Genomic DNA, 13506 nt, shown 5'->3' on the forward strand with positions numbered 1-13506 from the left:
TCCTTTCCATTTACTAAGATAAAGTTTCCTAGTGGACGGTTTATGGGAAGCCAGAAGTATCTTTTGTACTGGGGAAGATAGAGTATTCTGCCTGGCAGTTACTGGAAGTGGAGGTACCAAGTTGTCAGCTTGAGAGTTGGTAGGTTGGGATGGATAAGCCCCTGCGGATGAGACAGGAGACCAGCAATTGGGTCCAGCATTCATGGACGGTGAACTAGGTGAGGCCAAAGAAAGGGAAACCAGACTTGACTGGGCTAATAAGGAGCAACGAGGATCACTTTGCTTATCAACCTTTGTGCTTTCTTCAAGAACTGGGGTTTTAGGGGAGTGGGATGAAAGGCATAAAGCAGTCCTGGGGCCAGTCATGCAGAAGAGCATCTCTCGTGGACTCCCCTGAGGGGGGATTAAGGTGAAGTAGCTGCTGCATTTATGGCTCACGGGAGATGCAAACAGATCGCAGCAAGGCCGACTCAACAGACGAAAGATCTCCGCCACTAGTATTGGCTTGAGAGACCACTCATGAGGCAGGAGAATGCATCTGCTCAATTTGTCCGCAATCATGTTGGAACTCCCAGGAATGTGCATTGCTATCAGAAAGCTGTTGCAGGTGATCACCCATTGCCATACTCTCATGGCTTCCTGACATAACGGGTAGGATCTGGTTCCTCCCTGTTTGTTGATGTACCAGATGACAGACATGTCTGATTGGATAACAACTGTCCCTGACAGAAGGGCAGATTGGAATGCTTGCAACACTAAAACTACCGCCCTCAGTTCTAGGATGTTTATAGGCAAATTGGCCTCTAAGGGGTACCAAGTGCCTTGGGTTGTCTTTCCCTGAAAATTCCCCCCCCACCCCATCAGGGATTCATCTGTGGTCTCTACAGCCTTGGGCTGAGGGGGTGAAAAAGGATGACTCCATAGCTCTTCTTCTGGCTTTGTCCACCAATTCACCTCCTGCTTGCATCGATTTGTTATGCAGATTGGGTAAGTCATGGTGTGCATTAACAGAGACCACTGTGACACTCGGAGCTATTGAAACAGCCTCGTGTGGAATCTCGCAAGGAAAACTAGGGTGATTGTCACTACCATTGATCCTAGTACTTGTAAGACTAAAGCAAGCTGGGACTATGTCTTGAGGTAGTATTGCTTGGAGCTGTGACCTTAAACCTTTGTAGTTTGTGAACAGGTAGAGCAACCAGACATGTAGTTTGTGAACAGGTAGAGCAACCAAACAGGATCTCGAGTTGAATGCTGCTCTGATGAATTCTAAGTTTTGAGTGGGTTCCAGATTTGACTTTTCCTTGTTTATTGAAATGCTGAAGAGCCCTGCCAGTCCGAGAGTGTAGTACAAGGCGTTAAGCAGTATATGCCTGGTGTGGGCAGAAAAGAGCCAGTCGTAAATATGGAAACACCCGGAATTCCTGCAGTCTCAGATGAGCTGCTACCATTGCCATGCATTTGGTGAACACCCTGGGGGCTGTGGTGAGACCAAAGGGCAGTGCGCAAAACTGGCAATGACTGGCTCCCAGCCAGAAGCGGAGATATCTTCTGGAGCGCTTGTCCATTTTTATGTGGTAATATGCATCCTGAAGATCTATAGAACACATCCAGTCATCTTTCTCCAGAAAGGGAAGGCTAGACTGAACGGTGAGCATCCAGAATTTTGTCTGTTTGACAAACTTGTTCTAGATACTGAGGTCTAGAATTTGCCTCTAGTCCCCTGTCTTTTTTGGCACTAAAAAGAATCTTGAGTAAAATCCAGATCCTACTTGGTCTAGAAGGATATGGAGGGACTATTTGGATGGCTCTTTTTCTGAGCAACTTTTGAATTTCTTGAGCTGCTTTGTCTCTGACTGGGTAGAACATCAGGGATTCGCCTTTGCGGCCTTGGACAAAAATCGAAGGGGATATGGTAACCTCTGGTAATTATCGTCTGCACCCAAGAATCTGATGATATTGAATGCCAGGCTAAGTGGTGCAGATAGAAGCTTCCCCTGACCGTCTCCATAGGTAAGCAATTGGGACGCTCCTCAGGAGTGCAGATGGGGTTGCCCAGAGAAAGAATCTCTGGAACCCTGGTTAAGCAGGCCCCCTCTCCATGGGGAGGGGTGTCTTCCTGATGAGTTCCCCCCTCTGCCTCGGCGAGAAAACTCGTCACATGTGTCCCAAAAAGGCCCTTGGAACTTCCTGAACCACATCTTCCCACTTCTCTGATTCCTGGAATAGGGTCAATAAGGAGTGGAAAAATATATACCCACAGCAGAAAGGGTCTTTTCGTCCTTTTCACACCTGGCTAATGTGTCTCTAACTTTTGGGCCAAACACCGTGGAAGCATCAATGGGAGTGTTGATTGAAGGAAGACTTGAAAGGGTCTGCCAAGTCACACAAGCGCATCCGGGTATGACCTCTCATGACAAAGCCTGCACCTGTTGCTCTGGCTCCCCCGTAGGTTGTATGTGCAATCAACTGCATGGAGGAGTTGGAGATGGATTCTAGGGTCACAAGGTGGGAGGTAACCTTGTTCTGTACGTCGTCAGACACTGCTCCTACTAGGGTCCCTGATAGCTTAGTGATCAGGTCCCTTTGAAGATGGGTATAATGTGCCATATAATTCAATGACTGAATGGCAAAGGTCATTGAAGCATAAGCCCGCTTCCCTAATCTGTCCAATGTCCGAGACTCTCGGTTTGGAGGATGGACAGTAGAACTCTCCTCTGCGAGTTCCTTCTTTCTGGCTGCCACCATCACCATAGCATCTACTGCTAAATCCTTGGACCAATGGGGTTGATCCTCTGGAGGAGAGAGTATTTTGACAGATCTCCAGGGGATTGGCTCTATGGTGTCACGGGCCTTCCAAGCATGCTGCATGATGAGCTTGACTAACTCATCTGCAGATGGGGTCACCCAGGAAGTAGAAGGTTGGGCATGGAAAGCCTGCAAGAAAACAGATTCCTCAGAGGAAGAGTTCATGGGCTTCCAGTCACCCTCTGTTTTAAGATTTTTAGAATGTCTCCAAAGGAGACATCTTCAGAGGGCAACTATGGGGATCCTTCCCCTTCATTAAAGTCTGTATCCTCGATGTAAGATTCTTCTGGAGAATCAACGTGCTTCCTCTTGCACGATCCCTTATGGGGTGGCTCATCGGGAAGAGTTCTGAAGAGGACTCTGAAGAGAGGGTACCCTCCAGTAGGGTGTCCTGCTGCTCCCATGCATGCTGCCCCAATGTGGTAGACTGTGACAGTTGTGAAGCATAGGGCACACAGATATGACATTCCGACATCGAGGCTGCCAACTGTGAGCCTGCTGAGGCAAGCTTTCTCTCCATAATCTGAAAGGCAGGCCTGCCTGAAGAGGGATGGGAGCTCGGAACTGAGAAAGACAACCTCGGAACTGGGGTCACATCCTGTTCTGATGAGCCCGCCCCCAAAGAAGGAGCCGTGAGAGGACTCAGAACTGTTACAGCAACTGGAACCATAGAAAAATCGGTGCCATACTAGAGCCGAGGTCCACAGAATGAGTTTCGAAACCAAGGTGAGATCCACCATTGGTGCCAAAGAAGATGGCACCAAGATAGTCTTTGGCATCGAGGGCTCCAAATCCTGCGGGGAGGTTGAAGGAGGAAGATAAGTTGGAGTCCGTGGAGAATAAACCTTGACTCCGGGTGGGAGGGAGGTCCTAGATGGGGTTGGAATACCTCTAGCCGCTAACAGCTGATCCACCAGTCTAACTACATCAAGCTCTGAAAGGCTCCTTGTGGAATGAATAGACATTCCCGAGGGTGATTATGGTCAATCAGTAAAGGGACTGAGCTGCTGACCAACAAAGGTGTCAATGGATAGGGAATAACAAGTCCTGGCTAGGGTTTCGACCTTCGGCACCATAACAAAAACTTGTGTTGGGGTGGAAGTGACCAATTTTAAAGGGGAAACTATTATTGGTGCCGAGAGGGTCTGCAGTACCATGGAGGGGGTTGGTACCATGGCAACTGTAGTAATTGGTTCTCTGGAAAAAGACAGCAGTCCGGTGCTGAGACATATGTCAGGGCCAATTTTGGTTGTTTAGGCTTCAGTTCTATAGAACTTGGCCTATAGATGATTTTGGTTCCTGTGACTGAGGAGACACTGGGACTGAGTGGCTCCTCTTTTGTGCCTCCTTTTTAGGAGGTTTTGACATCTCCACCTCAGAAAAAGCCTCTGAAAAGGGGGTTTTTAACAACCCCTTTAAGATCATTTTATTCTTGCGTTGTGCCAAGGTGCAGGCACTAAAGCCCTTAAGAGTTTGCACAGAGGTTGGACTTGTAAATGCGGCTCTCCTAAATAATACACGCAAGAAAGATGCCCATCATTGGCATCTTCCTGCCACATTTGTCACATTGTTTAAAGCCTGTGGTACCTTTTTTGTCAGCCATATTGAGATAAATCACCACAATGAAAAAACGTTCATGCGATCCACACACACACACACAAACGGGGAAAAAAAAACAGAGCAAGCGAAAGATTTTTTTTTTTTTTTTTTAAATTAAGATATCAACAATGGTAATGCAAGAAATACCCAGAAGGGTATAAAGAAAAAGGAAGAAGTGAAAGAATACCGACAGCGGTATTTGAGAGTTACCAGAGGTAAGAGGGAAGGAAGAGTCCTATACCAAGTATGGTAAGGAAGAAATACCAGAAGAGTAGAGAAAGGTAGGCAAAACGGCACTTGGACACTAATTCAATAATATAAAAGAGCGACCAAGAAATATCAAAAGGGGAGTTTTAAAGTAGAAAAAATATCAAGAAATGTATAGAAATATAAACACTTAGCTTGAGAGCACTTAGCTTGAGAGCATGGCCTGTTGCATCTTGAAACTCTACGCGGCAAACAAGATCTAAAGGAAAAGGAAGAGAGGCACTATGGGTAACCTTAGCTCGAGAGTTTCTGGCTGGAGCGAGTTTGTTACAATGGCCAAGTCTGTTCCGAGGACAGAACCGTAACCCAACTGTCATGAATGAATGAAGATTGACACCATCAGATGAAATATTTCTTGGAGCTTTTCTCCCCAAACCTGTGTTGAAAAATACACTATGCTAAGTCGAACTGTGCTGAACAGGTTGTGCAAATAAATAAGAATTAATCCTTCAATAGATTTTCTTGGCTGTTGTAATTGTACATTTTACTTTAGTAAGAAATTTAGTTAAAGTGATCAGTTGTGTAAAATTCTAGATTTTTTTTTGTTTTGTAGACTCTAATGAAAAGGGCAGAAACATTAAGTGCAGTTTTCTGTTGGCCTAAAGCCAAGTGCTCTACTTAACCTTGAGCAAGATGGTTAGAAGTCAGAAATCTCTATTCTTAACACCTTTATTGAATTATTATTTGAGATATAGGTGAACCTACGTTTATATAAAAGAAAACAAACCATGTTAACAGTTGGAAAATGATATATCACATATATTATTTTTTGTAGTTATCAGTCCAGAATTACATAAATTGATAAATTTCTGCATTCCCTTAAATCTCATTCCTCCAAAACATTATTTTACATGTGTTCCCACAATTTCTGTTTTCTAAAGATCCCACTTCCATTTCATTTATCTCTGTTAACAATATTCAGTACATCAAATCCAGTTGGTTTAGACTTTGATTTGTTTTCAAGTAACTGCTTTTTTTATTCAGTACATCAAATCCAGTTGGTTTAGACTTTGATTTGATTTCAAGTAACTGCTTTTTTTTTTTGGCTGCCACCAGAATTAAACTTGACAAGGCCTTACTGTATCTAGGGAATTCTTCTTCACAGCTCAAAATTTTTTTTTTAGTTAGTTACACCTATTTGCTCATCCAGTATTCCTGACAGAGTAGTCTGCAGGCAATTTTTAAAGTCTGCCGTCTCATTATATTTTCAGAAAACATGTTCCCAATTACCGCTTCCTTCACTATCACACCTGCAACGTTTGCCACCTACATGAGGAAAAAATTATTTGGATTCTGCTTGGGGTATAACACCTATGCTAGTACTTCCATGCAAAAATCCTAAATCTTCCAGACCTTGCTTGCATATAACTATATTCTTATATCGATAGTTTTTAAAAGACTTTTATTTCTGTTTTTTTTTTTTTTTTTTTTTGTTACTGTTTCAGATCTGTGAGGTAAATCTGATGTTGAATTTGTCATCCGCAGGAAGTAAGGAAACAGAGGCAGCAGATTTTATGTCTTTCTCATCCTCCAGTGCATGCTAAGCAATGCTGCTGGGTCCAATGTTAACTTTTTGTTTTCTCTTTTTCGTTTTCTTACACCACCTCTTAGATTCGTATTCACTATATCGCTGTATGCATTTAAGGTCTCTGCAGTTTGTGTCACATGACCTTTGCCTGCCTTGCATGTAATGCATGTGAGTTGAATTGAAAATCAGCTTCTAAGGAAGCAAATTTTTTTTTGGCAGGGGGTCTTCAAGTATTAAACATTTGCTACCAAACAATCATTTAAGAGTAGCTCTTTATGCAGGACCAGAGTTTTTCTAACATTTTATTTTATTTATTTAACATTTGTTTACTTGGGGAGTCCGACAGATTTGTTTACCAGGGAAGTCCAACATTATTATAGACAAAAACTGAGTACTGAAAGGTATGTCTGTCAATACTGGCTGACCAGGTTTTATGGTGTTTTATTAGGGTTTGTTAAGTAAATTATGTTGAGCAGTGTTTTGCATATCACCTTATTCTTATGGGATTTGTTGAATGAGTCTTTGTGCTTCGTGTATTACTGATTACCCTCCTCTTTGTCATTCACAGGTGTCCTTGCCTTTTTCTTCTTTTCGGGTCGAATAAAGATAGTGAAAGACACTGTCCCCATATTAAATTATTACTGGGTCCCAATACTGGTAAGATTTTTATTTGTTTTAGCAGAAGTATACAATAAGAGGATTACTAATGTATTAAAAGTTAGGAGGCAGTATAGTGATTTTGTCTATGGATGGTGGTCTTGTCTTGATGTCTGGGGTGAATGTGTTTCCACTGGTATGTTATTACTGACCCCTCCTTTTACCCATCCCTGTACATTTCTTCAAAGCTTCTGGAGGGGGGGGCTTTGTTGACTGGCAGTCTACTGCTACTTCTGCTTGTGCCTTCCAAGGCCTCAGCACCCTCTCTTTGAAATAAGACTCCTTTAAGACTCTTAAATATCAGCCTTTCCAGTTCCTCTTCAACTTCCCCACTCTCACTCACCTGTCTCCTAATAATGCATTGTGTCATTTACTCATTCTTCATTCATTGTAAATGCACAGTTGTGTATTAGAAAATAGTCGCCTGCTCAGGGATACAGAGATCTCGAAGTGTTTGCTAACAGTCACCATTTGCAGTTCAAGAAGTGTTCCAAACAGATTAGTTCATGTCCCAGCTGAGGCATGTAATTATTTTTCTTTGGCAGTTGCATTCGTTTGCATTCTGTAATGTACACGCCATAGCCTGACTGCATGCAGAAAGTTATTGTGTAGCCAGTGGGTTGTGAATATGGCCTGTCCAATGTTTTCATTCTCAAATTGAAAACTGGGGACTCCCATTATCAGTTTAGGTCCTTGCCCTTTGGATTGGCTACTGCATTTTAGGTATTGCATGACTCCAGTAATTGTATATTTCACAGCTAGTGGCCTTTACATTTACCCCCACATCCAAAGAGGAGATATAGAGAGAGGGAACTGCTTCCAAGACCTGGGATTCTCCATCGTCCTCACGTCAACTCTCACCCATCCAAAAAAGGAGCGTTTCTTCTACCCCTCACTGGATTCTAACAACCACGTGATCAACTTCCCTCAAGAAGAATTGAAATCTTTAGCACAGTACTTTCAAAAGTTGACAGACAGTCAAGTAGTCACAGCCAGGGAATTTCTAAGAAGACTAGGATTCATAGCCTCCACAATTCTGGTGGACCTCCTGGCAGGAATGCACATGAGAACATTCCAGTGGCACCCAAGAAGCAACTTGAGCCAACATGCACTGCCCCTGGACAATGTTATACCAAGCTATCCTGTATTACCAGGAGGTTAGAATGGTGGTCCAACCAAGTCAGAAAGTGCCCGTGTTGTAGGAACCTCACAATCTGACCTTTAACCATGGACACAATAGTCTTAGCTTGGAGGGCACATTTAGGAAATTTCAAGGTACAAGGCATTAGGAATACAGTTGTAAGGAAGAAGCATAGCAATATAAAGTTGATAGTGGCTGTGATTCTCACACACACACACACACACACACACACACACACACACACACACACACACACACACACACACACACACACACACACACCTGTGCTTATGTCCATTAAAGGCGTTTTTTCACAGCATGTAGCTTATAGGCTACGAACATGCAGTTGACTCTGCCAGACGGCTCATTTACGCATTGTAGCCATCAGTGTGTTTATGTTGGAGATTTTCTCTCTCCAAGGGGTGGCATAGAATGTCCTTGCTGTACAAATTTTGCTTGTTAGACACCAGGGGTTGACATATCAGCCGTAACTGAATAAATAATCTCACGATGACTGTCTGGATAATCAATGTGCCACACTCCATGTGAAGATCATTCGGGGAAATTCGAGTTCTATGTATGGTTGTGAACCAGATGGTCAGCAGGCATGGAGGAGAAAATACATACAAAAGAAAAATCATTGTAGGCAGTTTGTTTTGCAGTTACTGAAGCTGTATTGATTAATGCACTACTTCTATAAGTGAGCACCAGTTTATTAAAGTATTACTAGATGTCCTGTAGCAGTTATTTTATGTCCAGTATTTGTACCCTCCAACTTCTACTATTTCCCACTTGTCCAGTGAGTATATTTCTATTCCCCTTTGTTATGTTGGAGTCCTGTATCACTCATGAGGTGTTACAATTGCATGGATGAACTACAGTACTATAAAACTGCAAACTCTGTTACAGTTGTAGTGTATTTACTGTTACATTTAGTAATATCGATGCTCCAAAATGACTGTAAACTGTTGTATGCAGCTGGACGTTTTCTTTGTGGTCTGATCTGTAAATGGGCTTTCAATCATTGGGAACAATGCAGTCAGCTAACTGTCATAAATAATAGTATTGGTAGCTAGACATGTAACCTGATCAGAAAACCAAGAACAAGTGAAAAACACCAATAAAGCAAAGCAGATCCACAACCTGGGGTTTACATATAGTAATAAAATTTTGCTGTAACCTGATCAATTTATTCAGTTGCAACATACCATAAATGAATTCTTACAGCTTAAAGAGGAATCACACTGGTTCTAACAGGTTACATTTTAGAATTTGGCATGGTTTTCATTCATGTATTCATGTTTATACTGACATTTGGTGTCTTTGTGCCTGATCATCCTATTTTCCAGCCATCCACCCTGTCTGTTGGATTCTTTGTAATTGATAATACTGTATTATTGATAATTCATGTTTCATTTATTGCTTTACAGACTGTGATTGTGGGATCATACCTCATTGCCCATGGCTTTTTCAGCGTTTATGCAATGTGTGTAGACACGCTGTTCTTGTGTTTCTGTAAGTATGCTCTACTGCTGGACTTATTTTAGCAGAAACTATAACTGAATTTCCCTGTGAGTTTATTAAACTTTCAAAAACTTCTCGGAGAAATGTAGCATGCAGGCAAATGAAATGTGTAACAAATGTTTATGGAATACAAGCTGAGCAGGTCAGAGTGAATATATTTATGCATTTACATTTTTAAGTTATTGATGCCAGGAACATTGATGTAAATGAAAACGAGCTTATTGCTGAAGTTGAGTAAGCCGTACTGTGTCATACATTGTCCAGTCAGGAGCATATCTAACGCCACAGTTCATCCAATGTACATCTAAACCATCCAGACAGTAGGAGGTCTGATAATGTGAGCCATATCAATTATTTAAAATGAACACCATGTTTTCTAGTGCACATATGTCAAACAACGGGCATCTCTTACTTTTTGTCTGGCTTACTTTTTTGGTTATGTTAGATAGTTTCATTTTATTGTAGCTCATGTTATTTGAACTGAGATCTTTCACAGTTTTCTTCAAGGCAGTCTCAACCAGCAAGTCTTCAGTCATTTGTCACCAGTGCATTTATAAGGAGTTCCTCTTGAGTAGGTCCCAGAAGCATGCAGGTTACAAGGAAGCCTGGCCCATAAAATTATTTTTGTTTGAATTCATGGTTAAAGTAGAATGGAGATGGCCTGCTTTGTCAGTTTTATAATATTCAGTAAAAACAACTTGTTTGTTTTGTAGAGATGAGGTTATAATTTTAAAATACCTATCCCCTGCCTAATTTTTTTTTAGAATAGTGTTGTTATGCCAGATGTTCACTGTATGTTTCACTTTTGCAGTAACAGTGGTTGGAACTTCAGCCACAGAGAGCCTGATGATCAGACTAATGCCCAGAGCTTAGCACCCTTCCTTTATCAAGCTAGGTGGGTGGCTTTTCCCTGGCAGTCAGGACATTAGTGGTGTAAGTGTGACATCCGCCTGCACCATCTTCAGTTTATTCTTGCCACAATTTTTGTCAAGATCAGTGTACAGTTCTAACATGACATCAATCTAACCGGCAGCCTGGCTGGCATCCCAATTTTTTTTTTCTTTTTACAGCTAAGAACACCACTGGAGAGAGTGCATTTCATTGCTGTACTTCTATTGCATGCCTGATGTAACTTTTGGGCATTAAGTATTCCTGGATGTCCGTCTCAGATTCTTAAAAGGTTAGTTGCACTGACTGTGAGGAGCAGACCCCCACCCCCAAAAAAAAAAAGATTTTCATGCTTACCTTGGTTTTTGCTTGTGGCCTGAGCAGATGTAACCAGGTAGTGGGAGACCTGTGACATTCCACTGGAGTCCAGAGCTCTCCCTAGGCTTGAGGGGGCACCTGTTCTGTTCCCATGGAAGCCCCTGAACTGTTACTTTCAGAGGCTGCCACATGCATTGTTGATGGCATTGCCCTCTCAAACCAAATCCTTTCCCATTTTGCCTCAGCAGTTGCTCATTTGAAACAACCCTTATAGGATTAAGGACCACTTCAGATGGAAGGCCAAGGACTTGTTTCTGGCCCACATTTGGTACAAGGAGCTCTTGGGCCTACCACAGCATAAGCCCTTAGCCATTTCTCCACTAACTGAAACTTTGGCTGATGCATTTGCTAATGCACCTTTGGAGTCAGATTCCTAGACTCCTGTTCCCAGAAAGCCTAACCATTTTTTACAGGGTGGAGGATTACATCAGATACTTGCATAAGAACCTTATTGCAACTCCATCTGTGATATCCAAAGATGTCAGCAAAGGAGCTAGTGTGCCTTCAATAAGTAATATAATTCCTAATTTTGAGGAGAAAAAGATTATTGATAGACTGGAAAAGAAGACCTACACCTGTGCTGTAGTAGCCATCAGGGTCTTAAACTGCTAAACACACATGCTGAAATTTTAGGGGACTCTCTTCTCCCAACTCAAGTACAAGGCTGAGGGGATACAGAAATGAACTGTGCAACATCATTTCCCAGTTAGCCAAGCACTCCATAAAGTGTGTATATAATCCAACTCTCCTCTCTCAGGGGGAGGGTTTGGGAAGCCAGATGTCTCTGCAACCTCTAGTGGAGACCAAAAGGCTCACAGGTCCATCCACTTGGGTGGAAGGGTGATTGCGACAATGTCTCTTATGCCATTGCCCTAGTCACTTGTTAAGGCAGAGACTTCCATTCACTCAGGTAGAGACTTTCACCAGTGGCCATAAAGATGATGGCTTATGGCTCCACACTTACAGTACCTTGAAGGATCCCTCACTCCCGTGGATTACAGTTGAGTTATCATTGAGGTCAGTTTCTCAATGAGTTGGAGAAATCCACCTGGTGAAGGGTCATGCTTGAAGGGTACTTGGAACGAGCAATCTGGGGATCTGAGTTTGAAAGGATGCTGAATCTAGGCAATAGCCAGAGGGTTATATTACACTGGGAGAGTGTCAGAATTAAAAAAAAATGTATATGAATTTGATGCTGTCAATGCATTATGCAGGACAACAGCTGTAGAATCAATATTATGTAGTCAGGCTTGCCTTTGGATTCAGCCTTTGCCAGACCTTGTGAAACCAGAACTCCTTAGTGATCCTCAGGATAAGGAGATGTGTTTTGGACCCTCTGCAGAATGTGTGCTGGAGGAGGGGACCAGTACTGTCATGCATTTTTTTGTTAGAGTAACAACTTCCATACCAGAAGTTGTCCTTTTCTAGCAAAAGCAAGATAAAAGCAAACACCAGAAATAAGACTGCTCACTGTAAGAAAGAAAAGTCAAGATGACCAGAAGAGAAAGCCTGTGGCCCCTCAGGACTGAGACCCAGAGAAGAAAGAGTTATAAATCTTCCATGCTTTCCCCTCCCCTTCCCCACATTATCCACCCCAGTTGATAACCTCGAACAAACTCATCCCTCCACCTCTTGCCAGTTAGGCCTCTTTGTCAGACAGTGGGAGACCATCAAATAAGACTAATAGGAAGTTCAGTTTTGAAAAAAGGGTTACAAACTTAAGTTCATCAAATGATCACATTTCTCAGGTATCCCTTCAGTACCCACAAACCACAGAGACTTTGTTCACCCTGTTCTCCATGAACTACTCATGCTGTAGAGAGAGAGAGAGAGAGAGGGAGTACCAAAGGGTAGAAGTGTAGCTAACCCTTTTAGCAGCCAGGGAACTTCCCAGTCTTCTGCCCTCCTCATCTTTAAGTTAAGGACAAAAAAGGTCCTTTCTCTTCTTTAAACTGTAGTAAGCCACTTGTGTAGAATTTAATAAATCTGGGCTTCTTAAGATATTTACACATTAATAGCCTAGCCAAGTACTTGTGAACCTATAAGGACGGGTTTACCATGTGCATACAAACTTTACTTTTATGCCTATACTTAAGGCATGATTGCTTCAGCCCTGACGGAAATGTATTATTGGCATTCATTTCTAAATGCTGGTAGTACTTTAAACCACACACTGAGTGGTAAGGTTCTTTGGCAAATACATTACCAGTATTCAGAAACTGAATGCCACTAATGAAGAATGAGCCCCCTGACATTTTACCCCACCCTGGCTTTCTGGCTGTACCTTTGTCAAAAGAAGATGATGACACAGGCTTCTACTGTAGCCTCTTCCAGCTCTAAGAAAAGAGAGACCATGGAGACCAGTTCTAGTCCAGTCAAGCCTAAGCATATTTCTAAAAGTACCAACATTCAAAATGTTAACCTTGCAAGGCATTGTTCAGCTGCTCTTCCAGAGGCATACATGGGTACACTAGATCTAACAGATGCCTGCATATATTTGCCCATAGCCAGGGAACATATAAGATTTGTCAAATTTGAAGCAGGGGGTTTTAATACTAATTCACCTCCTTTCTGTTCACCCTGAATGTTTACAAAGTGCCTGTCTGCAGTAGTTGCATTTTGCAGAAGGGCATTCACATCTAGGGTTGCAATTCACCCCGGGGATCACTTCTGCGGCTCTGCTCGACAGGGGCACAGGAAAATAATTTTCTTGGGT

General features: G+C 42.5%; 1 protein-coding gene across 1 annotated transcript in view; it reads left to right on the forward strand.

Moving 5' to 3' along the window:
- The window catches only part of SLC44A2 (solute carrier family 44 member 2), a gene marked incomplete in the record, with an annotated part of 993595 nt that overhangs the window by 871337 nt on the left and 108752 nt on the right, over positions 1-13506 (forward strand). Inside the window, 2 exon segments of the mRNA XM_044084762.1 lie at positions 6771-6859; positions 9431-9515. Coding sequence (XP_043940697.1) covers positions 6771-6859; positions 9431-9515 — 174 coding nt within the window.

Source organism: Protopterus annectens, chromosome 9.part0 (genome assembly GCF_019279795.1).
Source record: "Protopterus annectens isolate FY-2018-M chromosome 9.part0, PAN1.0, whole genome shotgun sequence".
Lineage (NCBI taxonomy): Eukaryota > Metazoa > Chordata > Ceratodontiformes > Protopteridae > Protopterus > Protopterus annectens.